Below are 27,696 nucleotides of genomic sequence, written 5' to 3' on the forward strand. Positions count from 1 at the left end.
GACATCCCTCATCTTTGGATACGGACTCGTTGCTCAGATTATTCTAAACAAGGTTACGTTCCATATGGCAGCCAAAAGCGTGACCATGGGTCAGATGTACCCTCCTTCCTAACTTCATTTTGGTTAGTTGCAATGAAAATTTAGAGTTATCAGGACTGGAGCTCACTGGTAGCTGCAGAATCTTATCTGGAAACTGGGGTAAATGCACGTGCAGCGTATCTAGTCCAAGTCCTCAGCGCTGCCAGTCCCAATTACCTCATTTAAATGCAACATGTTTCACACCAGGTTCCCTTTGAGGCCTTTGACCTGTCCCGAGGTCTGGCTCATGTTTGCTAAGGTCCAAAACAATTTGTGTTGTTGGTCCTGATACTGAAGGAAGCCCATGTTTTTTGTCCAGCTCAGAAGCATAATTCCAGCATCCCTCAGGCTGATGACTGAATCTACTGTCTTTCCCAATCTCCCACCTCTCTGTAAATAACCTCCATAATAATTTACCTCTCTGTAAATTATCTCCAGATGCTGCAGAAATAGGGAAAAAAATGCAATCCAGTTTGGAGGACTCACATATTACTATAACAACACCCAAGAAATATGAAGGTTTGAACTGAGGATGTATAATTAAATAATATTTTTTAATTTCACGCCCAAGTCATTTTAAGAGATGGACACATAGCATGAAAGTTCATTTCTATCACTAAAACAAAATTCTAGAATAATGTTTTAGGAACAACAAAGAATGTTTGCATATATATGCATTCTACTCAACTAAGAAAAAGAAATTTCAAAATGAAAAATTGATTCTTCTCAGCCTGAGGTTACTGGCAGCTAATTACTACATTATACAGCTAGTACAAGAATTTTTTTTCAACCTTCCTCTCCTTTTCTTTAAGTCCTACATAAAACCAAGAAAACGCAGCATAAGTTTTAGCCCTTAGTGTAACAGATCAAGAAATGTGCTGAAACACAACGCTCCAGAAAACACTGAAACAACCTTTGTGAGAGCAGAGCTTCTGATTCAGGCTGTTGCAACACTGAGTGCAACTTTGAGTGCCTCAGCAGAGCTCCACTGGAATGGCACCTGCTGCTCCCTGAGTGCCTGATGTGCTTCGGGTGACGGGAGAATATCGGATGATAAAAGTCATCACCCAGAACCTCTCCATGCCCTGCCAAGACGGCGGCATATTTGTGCTCTTGATATATTACACATATAATGGAGGCTCAGATATCAAATTAAAAGATATTTTGTAGACCCCCATTAATTTTCACTGGTTGCATTCGAATTTGCTATTAAAATGCTTTGTTCTAGGGCATCACTGGGAGACAAGTACAGACACACTGGTTTCCTATGAGAGTTGGGATGCACCCAAGACAATAGGATGAAATTCCTCCTTAGTGTTGGAACAACTGTTTAATATTTAAAGTATAACAGACTTCTGAATCTCATATAAGAATAAAATACTTCCCATTTGCTGGGAATTGATACCTTCTGTAGCTACAGCATTAGAACAGGCTACACTGAGTGATTTAGTCACTAAATCATTATTCTGTTTCTTGGCAGGTAATATTTTGATTAAAATTTTACAGACATAAGTGATTTGCAACGTATTTTCTTATTTCCTTTGCCGGAAGGCTGTCAGAGTTTCAGGATTCTAAAATAAGCAATGTTTAAAAAAGAGTCAATTATAGATGCTTTAGAAATAAACAAAATGCAAGTTTTGACATTAAAAATGGTTGTTTAGAGAAATGAAAGAGAATGTATGGATGAAATTTTGGGTCTGCATGCACAGGTTTTAATATTGATTTTGACTGCTGCCAGATTTATATTGTATGCACATGAAAATGTAACCACACAATGATGTAGTACTTGATTATACTTGCAGTTTCTCAGTGTTCTGTATACATTTGGAAACCACAGTCCATTGCTTTCTGTTGGGATTTCTAAGTAAAAAAAAAAAATAAATAAATAAAAAAAGGAGAGTAAAGTTATTTGCAGCACTAGAAACAAGCACAGGAATTATTCTTTTAGGAGTGGCTTATGGAAGGGTCTGCTTGCTTAAAATTTGTCAGTGGACTGTTTGCCTTCCTGTTTGCACTTAGTAGTTTGGAGCTGTTGCCCTAAAATGGGCGAGAGATGGGTTCCATTTTTATGCTACTTTGAGTTAAAAGCCATCTCTCCCTCCTGAATGAGAGAAGCTGCAGTCATTTTTGGTTTTGGGGAGGTTTTTCTGCCTCTGCACTAAAGCAGACCCACAGTACAGAAATGGCTCCTGTTCAGAAAGAACAAAAAAGGAGATTCTGATTGTAGCTGAGTGCTTACAGCATTGAGATGCTGTGTCTCATCCAAGTCCTTCTTTGTGTATTTTATCCAGAAACTCCTTATGGATTAAAGCAGCTCACAGCAGAAGCTTGTATATTTGTGTATTAGCATTTTTTTATAGAACCATGGAATGGTTTTGTTTGGAAGGGACTTTAAATATAATCCAGATCTCACCTCATAGCTCTGGATAAAGATATCTTCCACTAGACCAGGTTGCTCAGAGCTCCATCCAGCCTGGCCTGGATCACCTTGAAGGAAAAGCCACCTTTTTGGAAAAGGGTGGTTTTAAGATAGAGGTCAATCACTCCTCCTCTAATTACTGACCAGTGTTTGGGGGAATGCTGTTTGTGCCCAGCATCTTCACTTCTTTGAGCATCTTTCTTGACTGATCTTGGTGCATGAAGACAACTTTTGAAAACGCTGAATTCATTAAAGGCCTGAAAAGAGCAGGGTTGCTTGTCCAAGTAAGCTGGAAAAAAATACTACTCTTTTAACCAGAAGCTGCCTGGGAAAATCTAGCCAAGGCTCAGGAAAAGAAAAAAAAGCAGGAACACCAGCTTAGTTTAGCATGGTTACCCTGGAGATGAGAGTCCTAGCATAGCTCCCAGGGAAAAGTTGAAAATGATACAGTGTTACAGAGGATGACACTTTTTTTTTTTTTTTTAAATCCTTTTTGAGAACTGAAAGTCCAGAGAAGTAGAAATTAATCTAGCCTGCTGCTGCGATTTCCTGCCAAGTGGGCTTCATGTATATCAAGCCAATTATCTATAGAGATGTGTGGTGTGAGCATCAGCTCTCTGGTTTACAGGGTGCTTTCCATGTGTGGTACCTGCCCTGCCCCATGCACACAGGATTTAGCCAGAGCCCCTCATGCTGGGCTGAGCAGCATTTCTCAGGTCAGGGGAAAGCAGTCAGAGAGTGAGAACTGGGAATAAAAACATGGAAAAAGTCGACATTCTCGGAGACATTTTGCCCTTTGTCTTTCATATGCATCACATATGGTGAACTTGCTCATATTTTATGTCAGCTTCTTCTCCCTCAAAACTGTTTATGACACAATTTCACCACCACAAATAATCCTATATATTAACTCATATAAGTAAATTATGCTCTTCAAATTTCTTAATGAAGCAATACTGCACCATAAGGCATATTTCTCAGTGACTCAACAAGGACATTTTATATGGGATTGCCTGCTTTGTCAGTAAAGTGGGTCACTGTTGATGGAAAAAAGAACCTTCTGGTTTTTGTGTTAATTTCTGTAAGGTTATAAGCTCAGTCTGTTAGACACTAAATAGTGGCATAAGAGGAAAGAAAGGAAAATTAAGGCAAAAGATAAACAAATCTCTATTCCTGATACCCCATGTGACAGGAAATCATTTTTAATGTGTGAAGTGACCCAGTAACGTGGAATTTCACACTTTCATCCACACACTAGAGGGAATTATTCTTAGAAATACAGCTCCTTAAAGAAAAGCAGGGGAGGGAACTGAGCAAACAGAGGGTTTGGTTTTTCCTCTGATGTGAACAACGACCTCATGTGTGGAAGCAAAATTCCCACTCCTCTCTCTGTCTGGCCTCCTTCTTTCAGTTTTTAGCAGATACATTCAGCTGCCTTCTCCATCACCAAGGCAGGCATGAAAGGAGAGGTGTGGGATGAGCAGAATGTATGCTCTGCTCCTCTCCTCTCCTCAGCTTCCAGAGAAGCTAACCTAACAGGAATGGGAGACAATCCACTGACAGTAGTTGCCATTCCACTCTCTCCTCTCCTCCTCCTTTGGGCAGGAAAGGCAGGAAGTTTTATGACTCAGTTCATGTGTTTAAGGGTTTGTCTTTACTGCTGTGCTTGCTGAAGCCTGTGCAGAGCCCTGCCCAGTGGGATGCACATGCAAAATCCCTAAACAGATCCATAGTGCTCTGAAGTAGAGTTAGCTGGCCGGGGGTGGTGAAGAAGCTCAAGTCCTGCTGACACTTGAACTGCTAATGCAAATGGGATCCAGTTGAAAGCTGTCACTCACCAGATGCTAATCCAGTCAGTCAAATGTCAATGAAATAACAATGCCATAAGAGCATCTTTATACCAAGTGATTGACTCAACTGACAGAAGCAATTTTGTCATTAGATGACTTAAATCAACCTTACTTGGATGACTAGTTGTCTTCTGGAGGTACTTCTGCAGTCAGGTGACTTATGTGTTGAAGTACTCCTTGAAGTACCACTGCCAGGGCCAGAGGGTAAGGAAAAAATAACGTTCCAAAAATTGGACTTTGTACTCTTCATTTCTTTCGGGTTTAACAAATTTTAATCTCTAACAGTTGTAAAGAGGCTAAGAAAGATATTTGTTTTCAGTACTGAATAATGCTGTTCCTTGAGTAACATCTTGACAAGGAAGAGAGAGACTAGGGCACAGTGAGTGTGGACAAACGGTATTAAAGGATATCCCTTATGTGGGATATTTGTTTTTACAGCTGGCTCATGAAATGTAACATCTGTGTAATGTTTTACAATGACAAGTTCCTGAACAAACAGCTGCTCCTGGAGCAACATTTTCATTCGCTTTCTTTTTTTTCCTCTCCCCCTCTATTTCTTTTTCAGATAATGGCTCTGGGTCAGGAGAAGGAGGTGAGTACCAAACTCCACTTGTCTTTGGTTTTGGTCTTTCTTCTAAACAAATGTGTGCCAGTTTTAAACACATATATACACACAGCTACTGTATACCACACGAATTGAGGGAAAATGATGGCACTTAAAATAAGCTTTAAGGTTGCAGTGTTAGTGAACCATCTCAGAACAGTAGTGGTGGAGAAATAGGTTGTAGTCTGCATTTCACCAATATTGTTCTTTCAGATTTAACCTGTATAATTTTTCATTTTTTATCAGCAATGCAGTGCAATATTTAGATCCCTATTTCACCTGTATTTCTCTCCAGAAAATGACCATTCACAATAAATTTTTTGCAATTTTCCCATTGCATTTATTTAACATTAAAACATCTAAGTTGTTACCTTATGCTTGGTTGAGCTTGTTGCCTAAAATATAAAACAATTGCATTATGATATCTATTTATATAAAGTATTTTACTAAAGTATTTTTTGTTCAAAGCTGTATATTCAAAGAAGGGATGTAGCACAGCTGGTGATAGTAGAAGTGTTTCCATCTTTCAACACATCTTACTCTTCTTCAATGATTAAAAAAAAAGTTATCTTAATTCTATCTTTGATACTACTTACAAGAATACATATAGAATGGAAAATGTGAGATACAGATATATACAAACACAGAAAAACTGTTTTGCTTTTAGGCTTTGGTAACATTAAGAAGGTGTTGCATTTCATGGTGATGGGACTGAGTTTTGAAGTACTGTAAGTCTTGTAAATCTACATGAAAATGTGTTTTTGTGGAAAACCATCTATGACACCACTGTGTAGCTAAATGCAACAGTTAACTTTTCAAAAACCAGGAGCTAGCTCACTGTCTTTTCCTGTATGGAGGTGAAGGGAGGCATTCCCTTCCCCTAAATAAGCTGCTATCAGTAAATTCCTGGGCTGCTGCTAGCACAGAGTCATTCTCACTTTTGTTTCCTTTTGGGTCAATGTCTGAAGGAACAATTTTCTGCTCAAACACTTCCTCTTCTTACCTCCACAGGTGACATTTCTGATGCTTCACACTCTTTCCCCAGCTCTGTTTGCTTCTCCTTCCCCCTTTGTTAACCAGCCTGTTATTCCACTAGGACTGCTCCCTGCAAGCCAAGCTTTCTGGCCTTGGTACTGCTATGCAGTTCTTGTAGGAGACAGATGACAGTAATTTAGTCCATGTTTCACTTTTATTTTTAGAACAGTTTTAGAAAAGTTTGAATGCCATTGAGATTAGTTGGATTTGGGGTTTTTTCCAGTATTTTCTAACTGCATACAAAAATCCTGGTTAAAGTCCCTTGTAAATGTTACTGTGCTGACCTGGAAGATTGATAGATGACTGATGTCAGGATTCTTTGGGTAGCTTCAAGAACAGTTTGGAAAAATGTAGCCAGAACATACTATATGTTCTTGGCTGCTCACTGAAGAGATGAAAGGTGCATGTACAAATATACTCATTCCTTGATTTGGGGCAGGAGGCTGAGCCCAAATCCACCTGTAGGGGCAAGACAAACCCACATGGGCTTCCCTTTGTCATTGCTGTTCTTTTTGTTCTCACTCCAAATGTTCACTGAGCCTGGGACAAAGAGTTGGGGAGGAAGGATTCGTGCTGTGGAAAGGCTTTGTTAGCTGGGGCTCAGCATGCCAGTGCATTTGAATTATTTATGCAAAATAGAATGCCATCAGCTTAGGAGGTTTGGTGGTCCCTCGATACCTTGCAGAAGTAGTTGGTGCATTGTCTTGGGAAGTGGAATATGTAGATTCAGTTCACTTCAGGCAGAAAGAATTGAATCTGGTTCCCTTGGTCCCAGGTGAGTTTCTGCACTGCCTGGGTATTGAATTAAGAAGGAACAATGTACCCACTCTGTCCTCCGGCAGTTTTGTGACATTAGGCCGTCATTTATTGGGGTTTCTTCTGAGTGCCTTTGGGCCAAATGAAATGTTCCTTATTCTGTTCAGTATTAAAACAGTTGGGCTTAGTTCTTAATTTTAGGTTAAAGAAAAGGAAATTTAAACAATGAGACATTGAAAATCCTGCTTGGCTCTTTTTTTTTTTTTAATACATATTGGATATTTGTGATACATTGAATTATTTCTGTCCTTGTGCACCTTCCTCGCTAAACTGGGTGTTGGGTCATACTTCTGTGGGACAGCTGGTTAGTCTTCAACCTGTTGTGTCATTTTCTGTGTCTGAAAGCAATCCTTCAAAGAATGGAATCCACTGCTGCTTTGGTTGTTGAACTCTGTCCTGGCTGAAAATTCAAGGATATTTTTGTAACTGGAATTTGGGTTTTTTTCATAATTCAGGTAGTCAGTCATAAAAGTGTTACGTGAAATCATTAAAACCTGAAAAGTCTTACTACAAGTTAAGGGAATTAAGAAGGAAAACCAGACTTCTGGAAGCCTGTTGGACCTATTGAGGATGGAGATGCATTGTTTGGAATCCAAACAGAAAGAATAGGAGCCCAGGCAGGGGGTGACCTGCAGGGTAGAGGTGCTCCGTGGTGCCCTCCACACTTCTGCCTCTCTGGTTATTTCAGCTATGGGACTGTCTGCTGCAGAACTGCATTCTGGCCCAGCCTTCCTCATTTTCCCAATAAAGGAATGCTTAATCTCATACTCTTGGATAACGGTGCTCAAACGGGGACCTAATTCCCTAGAGAGCCTCTGTGCCCTACGGGTTAGGTGCAGCTGCTGCTCGGAAGCACGAGGAAGCTTCAGTGGATGTGGAAAAATGCAAGGATGAGTGAGACAGAACCAACAAGCCAGCAAACATATACTAGTTTAGAGACTTGTGTTTTCTTCCTAGGATCTATGATTCCAGATGTTAATCACAGAATCAGCGTTTGCTATGTTTCTCAAACATGCAATTAGTGTGATTGTGTATGCACCAGTGATGCTTGCACACACGGAATGGATGAGCACAGCTGCTCCTGTGCATTCAGGAGGCATTGCAAGTGCTGTGCAGATGCACTGTTTGCTGGTGGATTTTTGACTTTGAAAGAAAGTACTGGGAAACTCTTCAGTTGCTATAGCTCTGCCTGAGACAGATTCCACTGCTGAAATTAGCTGTTGGCCTCATGTTTAGCTAAGATTTGTGCTACTGATTCACACTGTTCTTTTTCGTTTTCTGCATTTCATTGCAGAACAATCTTATTGATGATTCTGAAACTTGACTTCATGCATATTCTCCCTCCTACTACCATACTGTGTGATGTTAATGCATTCATTTCTACATTAAAAAAAAAAACAAAAGAAGAAAGAAAGAAAGAAAAGTAGATTTAGAAACAAGAAAAAAATCCAAGAGAACAAAATCCAAAAAACAAAAGAAAAGGGGTTTTTTTCCTCAAAGATTGTTTCAGACAATATCTTGCCTCAGCAGTTATCATATGCTCCAAGAAAAAACACCTAAAGACCATGTAACTGCTGGCTGAGGTTCTTCACAAATCATCTTTACTGTTACAAAAATACTAGATTTTAGGAAAAGAATTAAGACTGGGAGAATTTTTTCAGTATGCCTGAATGAGATGAAGTAATATAATTTTTAAGGATGACACAATTGTCTAGTTGCCCTCTGACATTCTGAATGAGCTATTTCAATTTTCTATGCTCTGTTAGCATTGAGTTGTAATAAACGACCCATTTTTCTAATTTCAGAAGTCTGAAACTTCATTAGCGTAATAAAAATTGTAGTTATGAAACCAAGCAGTTGGTCACTTGTGGCGATGGGTATTCTGAGCCACTTCTAAGAAGAGTATATGATTGTCAATTCAGAAATGAGAGAAATTTCAAAAATCTCAATGCTTTACCATTATGTTTCACCCCTACAGGAGGCAATGTCAGAGAGCATTTAAAGAGTTTTACTCACACTTTAAAGAGTTGGGATCATGGCTAAAGATGGTGGGACCCTTTAAATTTGCATGTAAGACGTGGGCTTCTCTCTGTATTCTCATATGAATCATTCTGCAATTTCCCTGTTCTGAAGAATACAGTCATAAAATTAGGCCCTTTGTTTCATCAATATTTTGTTAGACTTTGCGGCAGAACTGGAGAAGGATAAGGTACAGGCTCAGATTTGTGTTCATCTCTGCGAATTGCATTCTGTGAATTGCAACACTATTTGAACTGCTGGATGTATTTCCATAACGTGTAGATTGGGGCACGAAAAATTATTCTGAGGCTATCGCATGCACATAAAAAAGTAGATTGCCAGCTCGCAGCTGTGATGTTGACTTTGTGATATAGTAAGGCCTTTGCAAGAATGTGTTGAAAGCCATCAGCATTTGTAACACACACCATGAAAGAGCTAACAAATGGTAAAGGCTTTTCAGGCCAACCTCTCAGAAACAAATCACTGTCCTGGAAGAAGCAGATTCCCTGCTCTAGTAATCAACCAACAAGGGTGAGATTTCTAAGTGCCCTACTATGCCCATAACATTAATTTTTAATTCATTTTGTACAGTATTTGTCTGTGTACCTGAGCAAAATGCCCTTTTGATATTAAAAAAGTTGTAATGGTAGTTAAACAGATGGCACCCAATCATTTCAGGCTTTTAAGCTAAGGAAATAACATGCTTGCAATACATATAGCTAAGTTAATTATTATTAAAATAATTTGTTTTGAATTTCTAATCCCTCTGAAATTTAATAGCTGAAGTATCTTGTGATGAACGTCTAGCAGATTGCATTTAGTAATTAATAAATTGATATACAGTATGTGCTTTTTAGCAGGCTGCCATCTGTTCCTTCCCCTCACTGGGGACAACACTTATCCAGTAATTGTCACACAGTCAGGGTGGAATAAACACACACAATTTAGAGCCTCGAATATTTTCTATTTTAATTTGTAATAGTGCCACTGATTTGTTTTAATGTATTTTAATATGACTTGCAGAAACTTGATGGTGATTAGCACCGTGGATAGGGGGTAGCATCACGTCTTTTAGCTATTCCTATAATGGTGTGTGACTTAAAAAGATTTAAGATTTAAGACTTAAGCAGATTCCATCACGTGGCTTGTCACTGAATACCACTTCAGCTTCAAATAGCCCTGTTTATTGTTGTCAAGATCACATCCTGTGTAGGTAAAATTAACAATGAAATAAAAAAAGCAAGAATTGCTGCTTTTACAGCAGAGGTTCATAAAGGCAGAGGCAAAGGCCCTAAATGTTCAGGCACTCTGTTGGTGGAGACTTATTCTAAGCAGGATTTTCAGGGATGCTGGAGCATGCTTGGAAGGATGCTGGAGCCAGAGGCACATAAAGACAGACTCCTTTTCCTTCTTGCACAGGATATGCAGCAAATGAGGACAGATTCATCTCATATACCCTGCACTGGACCTGCAGAAAGGTGTCCAGTGAGTTCATGAAATTGTGGGACATCTCCCTTGGCATCTGGTGACTCTCTTCTCCTTTGTTTTCTACCATCATCTAATCAGGCTTATTTTCCCTGGTGCTTACTCTGAAGGTGTTGTGTCTTCCTTTGGAGAAAAAGGAGTTAGCTGCATTTGAAGCAGGGCGCTGGAGTGAGTGGGTACTCGAGTTCTCTAACTGGAGGTTTCTGCAGTGTGAAAGCTGATCCAGTCTTGTAATATGCCAGCTTTTCCTACCATTATTCACTGTGTCATATGCACAGAAGCAAAGCAGAGGTTCCAGTTCTCAGGCATGTGAAATCCCTAACGCCTCACGAGGGTAGCGGTGGTAGGGAGTCTTACAGTGCACATCCTCGCATCCTTTGCTTATTAAGTGTCACATTGTCGTTGCCATAAGCACTGGACAAGCCAATCACCTTGGCTGGATTGTGATTAGGGGAGCAATCTTCAAACTCCCCTCCTCCAGGCACTCAGTCATAAGCAGAGCCAGTATCCTCCTGTTAAGCCTGTAATGCCTGTACTTGCAAAATCCAGTTCCAAAGGCTGGTGTCTTTACTGAAGCGTGCTTGAAGCAGCAGTGTGTGGTCCACACTGCGCATGGAAAGGATCTTTCAGCCACGTATGGATCTCTGCTGGCCAGGCTTTGCTTCTAAGCCAGTTGGGTGGTTGGATAAGAGAGCAGGACTTGTCTTTCAGCCACATATGGATCTCTGCTGGACCGAGCCAGGCTTTGCTTCTAAGCCAGTTGGGTGGTTGGATAAGAGAGCAGGACTTCCACGCTGCCAAACACTGCTTTTGCATATGATCCAGCAGCGTGGTCAGGAGAATTCAAGACATCACTTGCCAAAACTTTGGGAGAGCTCAGAGTAGTGTTGCACTTGCTTTAAATATATACTTACAGACAAAGAGAGCAGGTTTGCAGCTTTGTTTCAAATTATGGCAGCAATCTCCTTTTTAACTAAGTGTGTCATTAAAGATGCCCTAAAAGTTAATGGAATGTAGGATAAGTCACTAAGCTCTGGAGTGAATTGCAGTCCTTAGTGTGCAGTTCTGGGGACTGTGGTATTTTGAGAGGAATTTCCAGTGCTAGCCATAATGAGTCAGTCAGAAATCTTTTTGAGATTAGTTGATCCCATAAGATACAGTAAAAATCATTATGATCCCAAACCAGTTAGGAATTGGTTTTCAGAGGGGCTTTCCTGGACCTTCTATCAAGGAACTCTATCTATACATTGCTACTGAGGAGTTCCAGCTCCCCCCTCTTCACTGGGAACAGTGATAAATACAACTCTACAGCATAGCTCCCTTTCCAAGTTGTGCCTTAGGGCAGACAAAACTTCACCTTGACACAGATGGATGCTTTTGCTTTAAGCCTGATTGAAAGCCCTCAGCAGAAACCCAGCCACATTACCATTGCAGAAACACACAAATGAGTTACTGAGGGAAGCAATTTACTGCTGCCCAATTCCTCTAGAGCTGCCCATTGGCAGGCTCCTGCCCTGCAGCTCCTAAGATGTAGCTGGCCATCTTCTGCAGGGGAAAAATGACTGGAGGAGAAGTGTTAGGGAGCAGAGCTCAGAGAGACAACTGGGAGTCACTCATCCTATCTTTGTGCCTAGTTTCTTTTGAAGGACAGAGCATTAATGAGGTACTGCCCTGAAACATGTAAGGAAGCTGAAAAAAGGGAAAATGAGCTTTCACTCAACATCAAATTAATATGACAAGAACAGAATTAATCAAGATACCCACAAAACCAAAAAGAAGAAATTCTGTAGTCATCCATACAACAATATTAGAAGCTTGCATAATAGACAAGAGGAGCCTGAATTGCTCATTTGGGAGCATATTTTGACCTCATTGTTATTATTGAAACCTGCTGGGAAGATCCAATTGATTGGAATATTAAAATTAATGCCTACAACCTATGTAGGAACAATCAAATGTAGGGGAGAAAAGAGAAGGGAGAGGCAACGTGTCAAGGGATATATTGCCATATGAAGATGTTTACACCAGAGAAACATGCTCTCAAATATTAATGGGTTAACATATTTTAACAGGATACAGGTGTACAGGTCTGCTACCAATCCAGGCTGAAAAACAGTATTCATCTACTCTGTTTTGGTGGGAAATAGTATTGTCTTTTCTTGAAAGACTTGTCTTGGTTCCAGCCAGGACAAGGTTCATTTTTGCAACAGCCAGGAAGTGGCATGGCCAGGACCCAGAAGTTATTCTACACCACCTCACATCATCTCTGGGGGCAGGGGAAGGAGAGTTTTTCCCAGAAGGAATGGCTCTTTTCTGGTAGGGGCAGCATGGCTGCAGTCGATTTAGGTGCTGCAGTGAGCATTTTAGTATGTGAATCACTCTGTCTTCTGTACACTTTTGTTATTAATATTGTTGCTGTTACTGTTTGTTTTCTTATCTCATTGCTGTCTCCAGTAAATTATTCTTGCCTCGACCTGTGAGTTTTAGTTTTTGTGCCTCCAATTTACCACACCATCCCACCACAGGGGCAAAGGGGAAGGGAGAGCAGAGCCAGAGAGCAGCACATGATTTGGAGATTCTTGCTAGGGACACTGAATGGGGTGTACCATTCCTTAACCACAACAACATTATATGCAGTGTCTAATACTGTTACTGCTAAAACATAATGCAGCTAGTGAAAGATGCTTCTGAATATTGTTGGTGACTGATATACAGGAGGTCCAGCAAGTTCTAATCAAGGAAAAAACAATAGTTGCAATTTTTTAAAAACAAATGTAATTTTAAAAGGTAGAGAAAGCAATTTTAGGAAGGGGCAGGGGAGGAGGAGAGAGAGAATTTTACATCAAATAGTACATAGAAACAATGACCAAGTAGTTGTGGGCTATGATTCTGAAAATAAAAAGGTGTTGGGACATTCACAGGGAGCATAACTTGAGCTGAAGAGGAAGGGTGTGTATGGTGCATGTGCTTGTGTATGTGTTACTTCTTTTGGTCCATTGCAAAATTGAAATAATGCAGTAAAAGTGCTCAGTAAAGCACTCTGATTGCATTTGTAGTCAAGTCAGATAGTGTAAATGGGGTATGATGAAATATTTTCCATGCTAGTGGTACAATAGAAGGATATTAAGCATGTTGAAGAAGTATTTTGTAACCAGCAGGTTTGCCAGGTTTGCACCTGAAAGCTTTAAAAATGGGTGGTAAAGAATTCTCTAGGTTGTTGATGACTTTTTGTCTCTTTTTCTTCAGTAGAATAATGCTAAATAATATAGAAATATTTTCAGAAAAGATAAATGTGATGACTGGGGGACAACAGCCTCTCATTCTGGCACCTATGAGAAGCACAGCAGTGAAATAGAAATTGTAAAAATTACAATTTTTAAAACTGATTTTTCCAAGAAAGGCATTTGTACAACAGAACATTTTATTTAAGAGTACCACCATGGAACCATAACCTTTCTCGGTGAAATGCTATCTGTAATCCCATACAAGTCTAAGCAACTAGAGAGCACAGCATCCACACAGTGCACATCTAACGTGAAAAAATACTGCCAATCAATAGGTCATTAAATGTTAAGGAGTTGGTAGAAAATGAGCGTGTTTCTAGAGACTGGTCTTGGCCTCATGACCCCTTCCACTGGTGACCTGGGAGCGAATCAGTCAGCACTGATTTGGTGTGGATGACAGAGAACAGGTCACTGAGCTAACAGGACGCATAAGCAGGAAGGATTTTAATATCTGGGGACAGTTATCTGTAGTGAGTGCAGGACCTAGGTAATTTTTCCTTGATGTCAGGAAAACATCTCTCCTACAGACTGTTGACCCTGAAAAGTATTCATTGGGGAACAAAGTGGATAATAAAGTAAATATGATTGTCAGTGCAGAAAAATGGTCAAAAAGTAATAAGGTTGTTGGATGTTTAAAGTGAAGAATGTCACGAATGGTATTTGGCTTTGATGACAACTTTTCTGGAACAATATGTCCAGCTCTTGTACCCATACCTCCAGAAGGCGTCAACTTGCTGACAAAGGGCATCAAGGGTCGTAAGAACAGAAAAAGAAGTGGAAATACCATGAATGAAAGCAGTGCCATTTGTTTAACTTATTCAAACCGTAGGGGATCATTTATTAGCATGGAAAAGTGAAATCTGACACTAAAGGGCACTTTAAAATGCCAAATGTAGGCATAGGAATGTGGCACCTGGAAAGAAGGAGAAATCAAATAAGATGTGCATTTGTAAAGATAAAAGCAGATGACCTCTACTGCAACTTGATAAGAGTGGTGATAGAATTTCTACAGCAGAAATTTTGTTTGATAGGTATTAATCCCTGGAAAATGCACAGCGTGCTTTAGACAGAAGACAGTTAGCTTGCAGGTCTCACCTGCACTATTCTTTGTGGAAACACAGCTCCACAGGTCAGAGGGAGTGATTCCAAGATCCAGGGAAATTAGGAAGAGCTGTTGTGGATTTCTTTTTCCTGTTTGTATTTAAAGAATGTAAATTCAGCTGTTTCATTGGTGGTGTTTGATTTACTGTTGCTACAGCACATAAAGCTGCTGTGAGGAAAGGAATGGAATCACTTTGATCTCCGTCCATCCGGCAGCCTGGTGCAGTCAGCTGTGCACCCCCACGATATTCTGATACTTTGAGTGGATCTTGACTCCCTCTGCAGATTTCTGTGGTTCTTTTCCTTCCTTTCAAATACCTACCTCTCCTTCATCACTTTGTTAAAAATCAAACATAGAAGTGGCTAATGGTAGTGAAACAGTAAGAGTATAATTTATTTCTATTTTATGTGGTGAAGTAAATTTTCTCTTACTTGGTGAAGACTTTTGATGTCCATGTCAACAGTAAAATTATTGTAGATGTTTTTTAGGATCAGAATATTTGAAATATTGATTTTACTTTTTAAGATACATAGCATTTCTACCAGATTCTTGTTAGGATGACCTTCTTATTTTATTCCTATGGAGCTAAACAAAGTAGTCTGGAAAATATACCACAGCATATTTGACATATGAGCACAATCAAATCTCAGTCAGGAATCAAAAAGGGGAAAAAATGCAAGCAGTAACCTTGCATAAGGATATATGTAATTAAAACTGTCACAGAAAATAGCATTTAAATCCTCAGTACCTAATATTCAAGGACGTCTAAAGGGACAGAGTTTATACATTATCAGTGGCAATTAAGAGTAAATGTGACTGGGATACATGTCAATGCCAGTTATGTGCCTGGTGAAGCGGGAATAAATAAAAATGACTGAAATAAGAATAAAGGAAGAGCCAATCAATGAAGCAATGATGATTTCAGGGATGCTTTTCTATCACTGGTACAGTTCTACCAACCTCCAATTGACTGACTTTCAAAAAGGGAGCACTATTAAGGTTAATAGCTTCAGAATACGACAGCTTTATGTTGACAGTATTCCTGAAAGCAAATGGATTTAGGTAAGCAGAAACAGAGCTTAATTTGAAAGTCATGCTTTCTGTTATTGTTTTTTTTCAGAGTATGAAGGATCTGGGACAGAAGTTCAGAGAAAACACTCAAAATGTGGAGTTTGCAAATACAGGGCTGAGTGTGATGAAGATGCAGAGAATGTCGGGTATGTAATGTTTTCCCTAATAATATCACTGAACAAAAGGGAAAAAACGTTAAAGGTACAAGATTATATGCTTGACTATGTTTGTTCTTACTAACTGAAGCTTTAGTGCCATCCAGTAATAATGTGTTTGATATGTGTCTGTAAAAGAACAAACCATCTGCGGTTGCAAAGTAGTGGGAGAAAACAACAGAGTTGTACTGGGAAATCTTTAGCTAATATTTTTCAAACAAAGAGCCTTAATTTGTTTTATCCTGCCAACAAAACAACTTAGAAACCAAACAGGAATGCAAAATAAATACTGATTACTCAACCCTGATATTTTTTCTCTATGTTCTCCTTGTTCATAAAGTGTTATATGTAGTTATTTCCATCAGTGCTAACCTTGGACCTAAAGGTGAAGTTGAACTGGAGACTTGAGCCAGTCACATCTTCCAAACTCGCTGTGGCATTTGATCTCTTAGATGCACCCAGGGAGAACTTAATGAAAAGTATTAATTATTGTCAATTACATTTCAAAACAAATTATCAAGAAACAAGAAGCTTTTAAAGACAATTCATAATGCAGGAGCAGATGCAGCACTTGGGGCACTTGGTTATATTACACCCCAACTGTCCAGGATCTGTGGGGCTCTCAGAAAGGGCAGAGATATCATGAAGGAAATGGCTTCTTCAGACAGCCCCATGAGGCTTTAAGGGGTTTTTAAAAGAAGTCCTGTCTGCTGATGGGGTTTTGCTTTCCAACAGCCTTTGTCCTGGCAGTGGCCACCAGTATGGAATGAGATTTACTGGGATCGGGCTGGTGGCAGGTACTGGGGTTGTGGCTGCAGACACAGTGCATGAAGGTGTTTGAGAGACTTGCAGATGGTACATTTTTGTATCCACAGAGGGAACAGCATCCCAGAATAACAGTGCCTGAAAATACTAATCAGAGAAAACATCACTCTCCCTTTTCTTGTCTTCCAGCTGGAATCCATTTAATGTTGAAATATGTCTTAATTGCACAAGGTTTTATTACAGGATACCAGCATGAAGACATCTCAGGCAGTAAAGCAGCTTAGCACTAACATTCAAGATGTAGAATACAAGGGAAAGCAAAATGATAATAGTGCTCGTGAATAGCATGATACTTCACAATTCATAAAATGCCATAGTACTGAAGCCAGCTTGCTCTTTCCCGGAGAGAGACAAATGAACTAGAGCTGTTTTTTGTAATACTAATAATTTTTTGGAATATTGCCTTGGTCTGTTTCATTTATGACTGGAAAGATGGTATAGATTATATATATATATATATATATATATATATATATGTTTGCTATATGCGCTGAGATGTGCTTTTGGCTTTGAAAAATAAATCCTGAAGCATTCAACTTCAGTAAAAGCTTGCCTAGTCCTTCTGCACTTGTAGAGCTGGAATTTCTGCAGCTATATAGTATCTGTAAGAAAATTAGGATAAAGCTGAGGGGAGCAGAAAGCTTATTATCTACATCCTACTCATATAAAATGAATCCAGTTCCTGCTCCTTGACAACAGACAGAGAGTGCTCTTTTGCCTCTAAGATTTCTTTAATTGGTCCTGATTAAAAAAATAAGGGGAAACAAGGCTTTTTATGTAGAAAATGTGCAAAAGCTAGAAAATATTCCCATGTAAGTTATTTGCAATTTATTGGATAATATTTTTCAATTCTATACAGGAATTGAATATAATCTAATTTTTTCCCAGTGCCTTTAACCATTAAAACAGGCTTCAGTGATATTCACTGTTTAGCCATAGATAAATCAGGGTCTGTTAACACAGATTGCCTTCACAAGGTTGGTTTTGACAAGCCACATAGCAAGTCACAAACTTGCTAAAGTAGAATATAGGAATTGGCATAATTTTTCATAAAATCAAACCAGTTATTTACCTGGCAGAAACAAGATGGGATTGAAATCTTCTTTTGGGAAACTTTAGTAGAGCGCCCCTTATAATTGCTTTTAACATCTATCTATTTTTTATTCTCTTTACTGCTGTGTTCCAGTGTGGACACCATAAAATTATATCATGACATACAAAGTTATTGGCAACACAAATATCTTTCATTGTGTACAAACACTACTAGTCAGAATTATTTCATTCAAATTTGCACTAGATTACATACACTGTCACCCCTAATTCTAGCAAATCACAAAACTCCCTAATTTCAGAAAATATTCTGTTTTGATTTTTCTTTTTAAGACATAAGAATGTCCACTGGAATTTTTTGGATAGTGTGGTAATGTCTTCTGAACCACAGAGGAAAAATACATTTAGTTCTATTGATGTAGGTTTATTAGGTCTGGACAGCCCTCACTTGCACCTTGTGGTGTTAAGACACTTAATAGAGTGATCCAGGTGATAACATAGAGCATTTAAAGAAAATTTGGCCCCATTATAATAACCGTATGAGTTAGCTGAGCTGTCCCCTAATATTAAGTGGATAATCTCAAGCCATATTTGTGATACAAACAGTAAAGGCACAGTTATGAATTTTTTCAACCTCTTTTCCAAGCTGTGCAATCTGAGACCTTACAAACACCGGCTCCTTCTGCTCCAACTGCTCTTGAGAAGCAAAGGAGTATCTGTATTCCTCATTTATGAATAAGGAAATTAATTTATGGGAAGAATGTTTAATGAATTGGTGGGAAGGGTGCCACACATGCCACCGTATGTTGAGTGGTTGGAGGTGAACTGGAATTAATGAGGAATCCCAGGATCTGCCAAGAGGCCAGCCTCAATGGCCTAGAGAACAGAATAGGCAAATTTTCTCCCAGTAATGGAAAAATCCTGCTAAAGACAATTTTATTCCCTGCAGAATGTGGTTTGTCTTTTGGGTCTGGAAAGCTGTGCGACCCTATGCAAAAAGTGGTGGCACCTGATGCTTTCAGTGAAAAGTGTAGAGGGATCCTTACAACAGAGAAGCAGAAGCAAGACCCTTGGTCACTTCCTGATTTTTAGAGTTGAACTTGCAGGTCCTTAGAATTATCTAAGCAGGTCCTTTCTTCTCAGATGTGCATAGTTGTAAGGGGCAATAGACATAGGTCAAAGCAATGTAAATTTTTTGTTGTCATAATAGAAATGCTTCTACCGCAAGGGTGGTTGGACACTCCAACACCATGTCTGGAATTTCCAGCCATCGAGATGGTCTGAACTTGTCTGATCAGACACAGCCTTGGGACCAACTTTGAGCAGGGGCTGGGACTAGGTGATTTCTATACATCTCTTATGCCTAAATTAATCCGTGAATCTGTGTAATTACCAAATCTTGGTGCATTTCAATAGCAAATTTAAAGAAGATCAGTAGTACAGAGCTACAATACACACCACATTACAAATTAGTGATGTTAATTTTTTGTTGCTCTTAAATTGTATTTTACCCTTTGAAAAAGTTACAGATTCTTAGTTTTCATGCTTGGTGTTAAAGCATTATGGCTATCTCTTGATCAAAAACGATACGTATGCTTTTATTGCACTAGATCACACATAGTTTGAAGAAATCAGGCTTTGCACAGGGTTTTAGATTTGTATCTTCATTTTTTTTTGACGTCACAGAAACATTATCTGTCTAAACCAAAAGTGGTAACAATGCACAGTAAACTGAATGCAAAAGTATAAACAACCTTATAATTTCCACTACCTCTATGAAAAATTTCAGTGTTGATTCTAGGTGGAGTGGTTGGAACACAGAAATAAAGTCTGAGGAGAGGGTTGTCATAAACAGCACACTTGGAAAATTTGTATTCAGCTACATTCAAATCAGTACATTATTTCTTTATCTAAACTCAGAAAGTAATCAGGTTGAGGAAGCATCACAGAAATATATTTCTCCATATTTTTCTTCTTTTTTCATACAACTTGTAAGTATTTTAAAGAGTTGTTAGTTTGTGATCAATCTTTTCAAGGGCACAGACAACCACTTGTGGATGCACTAGTTTAAATTGCATAAACGCATAACATGTCATTTGCCTGAACAGTGATTTTCTGTAGGTCTGAGGTAACAGGATGCAAAGAACAGGATGGTAGGGTGGTACTTCCTTCCTGTTGAGTGCCAAAACTGAAATAGATTGTATGTACAATGGGAAAAGCTGCTGCCTGACGCCATTCAGTCAGTGTCTGCCTTCCTCCTCTGACCATCAAATGTCTCTCTGGCCAAAAACTTGCTCCTCTTTGTTGAAAAGACAACGTATTATGCATAGTGGTGCAAAATGTGTGCACAAGAGGTTGGTAGACTTATACTCTTGTGTGAGAAAGTGGCAAGAAGCCCACACACATAGGTAGTATGAATGTGGCTGGGTGTTTTCTGTTGGAATTTTGAACTAGAAATGCAGCCATGTTGAGAAGTGGACACGGAGGTGGCAGCACAAAGCTTGGGGCATCTAGAGCTGATGGGGTAAAATTCTGTAGGTCAGATCACAAACATACATGGTTTGCTCCTGACTTTTTCTTAGCACACACTGGACTTTTCAGTTCTAGTGACTGTTCATGGATAAACAGATCATCCTATCAGTACACAATCAAAAAGTAGGACCTCTAGAGGGTCTGGGCTCCTGCCCTGCACTGCAGCCAGGGATAATTCATTCATGTAAGATCAAGGACTTCTCCAGGAGAGCTCTTACCATCTCCATGAAGAAAGATGTCACAGCTGGGCATATCTGAACTTCGGAACTTCTGAAGGGCTGAACTTCTCTCACTTTGAAATAATTTCTTCATGTTCAATCACAATTTCTTTCCTTGCGACTTGCACCTGCTGTCTTTCACTCCTCTTTCTGTACCTCTGAGAGGAGCCTCACTCTCACCTTCTCAATAACCCCTCTTGGGTTGTTGGTGACAGCAGTCATCTCCTTAGCCTTCCCTTCTCCAGGCTAAAGAGGTGCAGTGCCCCCAGCCCTTCTCACAACAGCCCACACTCCATCCCTTTACCCATCGCAGCATCTCGCCACCGCAGCCTCTCCAGTTCTTCAGAGCATTTGCTGTTACTGAGGGCTCTCAAAGCAGGACAGAGTGTCTCACATGGGACCTCATGAGTGCTGAATGCAGGACAAGAGTCACTTAGTCACTTTCCTTGCTCTGCTGGTGACCCTCCTGTGATGCAGCCCCCCAGCCTGCTGCTCTGCTGGAACCTCATGGCCTTTTCTGCAGAGCTGCTTCCCTGCTGGTCCACCCACAATCTGTCCTGAGGCCGTGTGACAGATGTCCTGTCATCTTCAGACCTCTGGAGGTTCCTCCATCTTGTCAAGGCCCCACTTGAGTTGTTATCTTTTTTTTTTTTTGGTCTTTGAAAATAGCTTCACTGTAAAAATTCAAATTTATCATGTTCTCAGCTTTACATATTTTTTTTAAGAGAAGAAATATGGAAATGGGATTCTGAGCACATTCAGTCTTTTTTTTTTTAATAAGTGTACTGTGCTGTCAAAGATATGTTTTGACTTATAATGTAGATTTTCAAGAAAGATTGACAGCTGATCCCCAAGTAGACCTTTTGAGATTAACATTTTATGAGATTTACTTTGGAAAGCAAAGGTACCTCAGCAATATATAAATTCCTATAATTTACATAGTGTCTGTTTTCACAAAGGCCAAAGCAGAATTTCAGAAGTCTTAGTATTAACACTTAGAAATGCCAATGTGGATATTTCAAAGTCCTAGTCTCTGCCTTGTCTATATAATTTGTCCTCCAGGGAAAGATTTGGCCTGTTTGAAATCTGGCATGCAAGTTTATACTTGCCTCTTTTGACCACTTTTTCACTCATTTACCAACTTTTTTTTTAAATTAACTTTTTAGGGTATGATATTGTATGTAGATATTCATAAGGAAGGGTGTCTAAATCCTGTGTAAATGCAACTCACAGATTTCTGATCCAACAGAAGAAAAAAATCCTAAGTATTTGTGTGCAAAACAAACCATTCAGACAATAGAGAAAATCAACCTAAACAAGGGATTTAAGACTGTTGTGGGATTATGAATTATGAAAATCTGGGTGCAGGATATTCTGATATGGTAGCAATAACATAATGGCCTTTTCACTGTATTGTCTATTAAGAAATTGAATAGATCCTAGATGGGTAATAATCCATGTCTGTTTTTTTAATGTATATTTTTAGTGATCTTTGCAGCAGTGTGTGCCAAGTCTTTGAATGTTCCCATTATTTGAGGGTGGAGGGAGGGTTAGGCTGCTTTTGAGAGAGCAAGCATCAGTTCACCATGTAGGCTGTGAGAAGCTCACTGCAGTAAAGACTGAATTTCTCCAGTGGTCAGAGAGAGCCATGCCATGAAAAAGGGGAATGCAGGAAAAGGGATGTCTGGAAAATAGCTGAAGCTTATGGTATTCCATAAGGGTGCTCTGAATTGCTGGGCCGAAGTAAAGACAGAGTGCTAAAGCCAGGCACAAAGGAGCTTTGTAGAATTGAATTCTACTTCTCTTGTGCTATAAAGGGATTTTAAAAAACACACCAAAAACCTGATGAAGATTCAACTCTAGTCAAATAGGTAGAAAAATCACTTTGAAATCCAGATTTTCTTAGTTCAGGTTTCATCAGGGAAGAACTGCACACAAGGGAAGAAGCATCAAATGAAAGGTAATCCTTCATTTGGCATGGTTATATTCTTAACTGCAATTGCAATGCCCCTGCTATTTCAATTCACCTAAATTTATTCCATCAAGCATCCCCTTATCCATCTGTGTGCATTTCACACACTTTGTTTTACTCTAGTGTTTCCATTTTACATTTGTAAGCAGATGTGCCAATGAATTGGTGAGTACCTGAGAATGCTCACGTTGTCAGCTACTGGGAAATTATAGCAAGCAGCACTCCCTGTGAGGCCAGGCCAGAAAAATACATTTGTGAGCAAGACCCAGGTGGGCATAAATGCAGCAGCCTCATCCATTTGTTGGAAATGCCAGTCTCTCCCAGCAGCCAAGCCCGCTCCACAAGTCAGTCATGCTTTTCCATTCCTTTTTTCCCCCCTCTCTTTTCTTTGAACCTGCCAGGGTTTTTAAGCACACAGAACTTCCAACAGACCACATACACCTTGAAGCCTGAAAACAAAAGGTAGCCTTGAAATGTGTTCTGATCTCTGGGGATCTAATTAATTTACTAATAGCAGCAAGTGCTCTTACAGCCTGAGCTTGTCACTTCATTTTACGAAGCACGTTTACTTTGTTAGACCTAGTAGCCCCTAAAAAATAAGTTGTACATCCTCACTCTTGCTTATTAAAGCCACCCAAAAAAATCTGTTTGGTTTAATTATATCACTTTGTCCTTTCTTGAAATTCAAATGCTTTTCTGTTTAACTAATGGTGTTAATGAATGATAATGCATAAGCTCTCTGATGACAGGTGACAAAATTCAGGTAGTTTTTCTGTATACCCTAGTACATCAGGAAAACATCTGAATATATCCTGTTGACTTTCCTGGGCTAAGTGAGAGAATGATCTGTTGAGGACCTTAAGCAGGAACCTCCTCCAGCAAGACATCGATTTGGAGCATTAACTGTTTAAATCCTTTTGGTTAAAACCAATAGGAATGTTATAGTGAAGAAAATGTTTGTAGGGCTCTAACTCCTTTTACTCCAGTGTGTCTGTTGTAACAAGATTTTCCAGAGAGATTTGAAGCAGTCTTTCACTTCTTTCTCGTTTGAAGCATGAAGCACATTCAAGATGTCCTTAATACACAATTCTTTAAGTGACTTTACCTTAAGTGGCTAAATCTTTTCTTCTGAATTTTACATTTAGGGTTCACTCTCTTCCTGAGTGCCCCTCTTGTGCTTCTCCCGTGTGTCCCTGCTCCCCCTTCATGATCTCAAGCTTTTCCTGCCCTGCCCTTGTGAGCAGCTCTGCGTTGTCCTTATGCTGTCTCTGTGCTCTGTCCCCAGCAGGAGAGAGACATCAGGGAACAGATTGCAATATGGGACTGCAATTTTGTGTTCAGTCTCAGTCTTAGCTGTGAAGGAAAACAGTCCTTGATGCCTCTTACAGGCGCGCCCACTTGCAAAGGCCTCTGATAAGATTCTTGCCCTTTAAGATACCGATTTTAGCTCATTCTCACTGTCTGCTGTGTCTTCTCACACACTTTGTGTGCTTCTTGTGTGATCTGTGGTATGGCTCAGACCCATGGGCTCTACTTAGTAGCCTTGAGCTTTGACTTCTTCTTGGCTTTGGCTCCCAAACTTGCTGGTGGGGGGGGGGGAAGCTGGCTTCCACCAAGCAGTTGGATTTCCTGTCATCTCAGTATCAAGCTATTATCTGCCCTCTGAAGCTCTCTGACGTCAGGATATAACATATTTTCAGTATTTCATAGTGGGTTTGTTGGCAGGTCTTCCAATACTTTCCTGAGCTGCTTTTCTGTTTCAGTCTGTGGTGGTCCTGTCCCCTCACAGGGACTTAGGCTCCGGTTTCAAAGTGTTTGATGTGAAACATCAGAGCAGCAACTTGCTCTCCCATGGTTTTACCTTCCTTCACAAACACCAAGCAGTTAAAAACAACATTCTTTTCATGTTTTCTGTCAAGAGCAGCACTCCCCATATGTCACTGCTCTCATCTCACTATTTGGCACTTCCTGCAGTCCTGTCTGTGTTTTTGGTATAGTGAAAACTGTCTATGAGCAAGAACAAATTCACTGCCCCCTATGCAGACTCTCTGACGAGTCCAGGTTTCTAACATGTGCTCCTGGCTCCCTCTGCCACCCTGCTGCATCTGTGGAAAACCCTTTTCCCTTCAGACCACTGCACTCAAGCCATGTCCACTCCTTAACTCGTTCTCCTTCCGCCCTATGAAAGGCTTCAGAGGGTTATGTTGGAATAAGAGTTTCAATTTTTTTTTAAAGTGCATCAGTCCAGTTCAATGGTTCATTATGCCACAGTGTACTTAAACCACCTGTCAGACAGCTCTGCCAAGTGCCCAAGTGCCAGGGGAAGGCTGCAAGTGCCACTTGGCATCATGGTCGTAGCAAAGTAGCTAATGGCACCAGGCGGATAATCAGATACATGTGAAGGGGGTCAACATGTGACATTTCTGTACCTCGATGAGATGGTTAGAGATAAGACTGAGACTGTTGACCAGAACATCAGGGTCAGGAATTCATAAGCACCTCTAAAGCAAGCATCTGACAATTCTGAAAAAGTAAGCATTGAATATTAGTTGTTAAACCTAAACACAGCAAAGCACGGAAACATAAGCAGTTTTCAAGCAGTTTCAACTTTAGTCTGTAGTGTCACCATGAAGGAAAAAAGATATTTTCAAAACTCACCTTATTAGTCACCAGGAATGACAAAACCCAACCATAATCATGATGCTGCAGACACTGGATGGTGACTACAGGCAGATTTAAGGGAGAGCAAAGGTATCTGTGTACACACAGCCAGTGTCATACAAATGAGGACCAGCTCTCTGCTAGTTTGTGTCAATAAATATGCATGACTGCTGAGCCACGAGCCTTTTATTTGTATGTAATAAACCCTAATAAACCCCTGATTAGTCTTAACATCTTGTGGGAGTAGGTAAACAAAATAGTATTTCCATCCTGGTTCTAAGGTTTACAACCATTACCATTTCTAGTAAGAAAGATTGTCATATGGTCGTCGTGTGGATATTTAGAGGTTTCATTAGTACTTGGAAGTAGGCCCCTAAGATGTGTAGAGACTCATTACTGGGGCAGTTTTTCACTGTCAGTAGGTGCACTTAAAACCCTGTTTGCACTAGAGATGTTCTGTCTAGCAACAATCTGAAGTTCACAGGCATGGAAAATTACCTGCAAAATTAGAATTTTTAAATTAAGGAACAAAAGGTTCTCATGGAAGGAGAGAAAGAGAGAAAAGCATGCTGGCCATCTTCAGTGTTTCTGCAGCATGGAATTTGGTTCTGCTGCCAATTTGTTACAAGCTTGAGGCATATATTTGTCTGTTTAATTGTTTAATTTTATCTGCAACAGTGGGAAAGAACATAAAAAAACCTGGCAAATTGGTTGCTTGGATGTTTTCCCCCTTCCTGTGACTTACAAGAGTAAGTCACATAAAGATGAAGCCAATAGTCACTCCAGCAGTCAGCCCATGTTCCCCTGTAGAGCTTTCTGCCAAGGAGAGGGTCTTGTGCCCACTGCCACCTTCTCAGAAGGTGCAGAGTGGCTTTCTCATACTCATGACATCAGGAGGAGCTTGGCTAGGAACTGGACATGGTGCCAACCTTGTCTTCCCCCTCATTCTACAGCTACACTCCTTATTTTCCCCATCCCAAAGGTGGAGGTGAACTTGCAGAGCAATGTGGAACATACACAGAAACTTTAATTCAAAAATAGAAGTTCAGTTAGAAAGCAGAATATTGATTAAAATAATCAGGGGGTGTGGGTGTGAGGCATGCAAAGTTGCACATTTTTCCTGTGCCATTCACATATTCACATAAAATTTCTGGACTTCTTGCTGGGGCTACAGCAGTATCTAAACATGAACAGCTCACTGTCCTATCTGAGTATTTGGCTGTCGTACCTCTGTGTGGTTAGGAAATTGCTACACGCTAGGTCCTCATTTTTCCCACTTTCATTTTACAATCCCTAGCTGCAAATTGTGTGGAAAATGATTCATCCTAAACAACCAAAATGTTAATGGGATGCAATATGAAATAATTCAGATTGCATAATCCTGTTTTAAATGCAACATAATAGACCTATTGTTAACTTTCAAAGGTATGAATGAAAGTCTTTCTGAAATGACACAGCAAGATATTAACCAATATTAACCAAGCATATTGAGTCTATAGAGCCTTTGAAATAGAACTCTTTCTATTGCCTAACAGAAATGGGAGTCCTTTTTGTTTTCCCTCTCAAGGACCCTGACACTGGAAAAGTTAGAATATTCTTCTGATTTTCTTCACACTGGAGAATAACTACTACAAACTGGTATATTAGTGTAGTAAATCTTCCTACTTGTGTGTTAACACTTTTCAGGTGTATTCTATGAGATTGATACCAGAGTAAAACTACAGGAAACATTAATACACTACTGAAAAGCACACTGAAGCATGTATTCACAATTTTGTACTTTGTACTTGGAAGCCTGAGATGCCAATGACTTCTTCAGCATCCTCATGCAGCATTCTCTCCCCTCCTGGCACTGATGCACAAACTAGTGCTTGCTTAGGACTTAATATGACTTAATTTTTGTTTGCTGGATGTCAATTTTGTTTTGCTGTATGCTTCAATTAACAGGTGTGTATGTAACATAGACTGCAGTGGATACAGTTTTAATCCTGTATGTGCTTCTGATGGAAGTTCCTATAACAATCCATGCTTTGTCAGAGAGGCATCATGTCTGAGGCAAGAGCAGATTGACATCAGGCACCTTGGGCACTGCTCAGGTAGGACTACTTTTGGCTTTTTGGAAAAATTAAATTCTGACATAACTGGGCTTGGTAGACTTTCCCTTTTCCATTTTTGGTCAGAAGTCAATGATGCAGTTATCAGTGAACTCATCACCTGTAATTTTGGGTTCCCCACACTACACACATAGTGCTGTGTTTACATTGCCTTTCTTTGGCTGCTGTTACCTGGAAAGACAGGAAAAGCTCTTGGGAAAATCTAAGCAATAGTCCAACAGTTCTTACATGAGGGGGTGGTAGGAGAGCAGAAGGAACACGGGTGTGTGGGAAATCTTCCCTCCTGTTGCTGTGGGCATTAAAATGTGCTTCCAGTGTGAGTCAGGTTGGGCCCTGATTGCACAGACATTGATCCTTTATTCTTAAGGGTTTTTTTCCCATATTTGCATTTGAAATATGCTTATTT

The 27,696-nt window shown here is 39.9% G+C and overlaps 1 protein-coding gene across 1 annotated transcript in view; it reads left to right on the forward strand.

Moving 5' to 3' along the window:
* Positions 1-27,696, forward strand: part of TMEFF1 (transmembrane protein with EGF like and two follistatin like domains 1) — a 113,067-nt gene that overhangs the window by 71,719 nt on the left and 13,652 nt on the right. Inside the window, exons 4-6 of the mRNA XM_041408040.1 lie at positions 4,913-4,939; positions 15,813-15,909; positions 27,124-27,272. Of these exons, the coding sequence (XP_041263974.1) occupies positions 4,913-4,939; positions 15,813-15,909; positions 27,124-27,272 (273 nt within the window). The remainder of the gene's footprint in view (positions 1-4,912; positions 4,940-15,812; positions 15,910-27,123; positions 27,273-27,696) is intronic.

This window comes from Onychostruthus taczanowskii, unplaced genomic scaffold, assembly GCF_017590055.1.
Source record: "Onychostruthus taczanowskii isolate IOZ18803 unplaced genomic scaffold, ASM1759005v1 scaffold29, whole genome shotgun sequence".
Classification (NCBI taxonomy): domain Eukaryota; kingdom Metazoa; phylum Chordata; class Aves; order Passeriformes; family Passeridae; genus Onychostruthus; species Onychostruthus taczanowskii.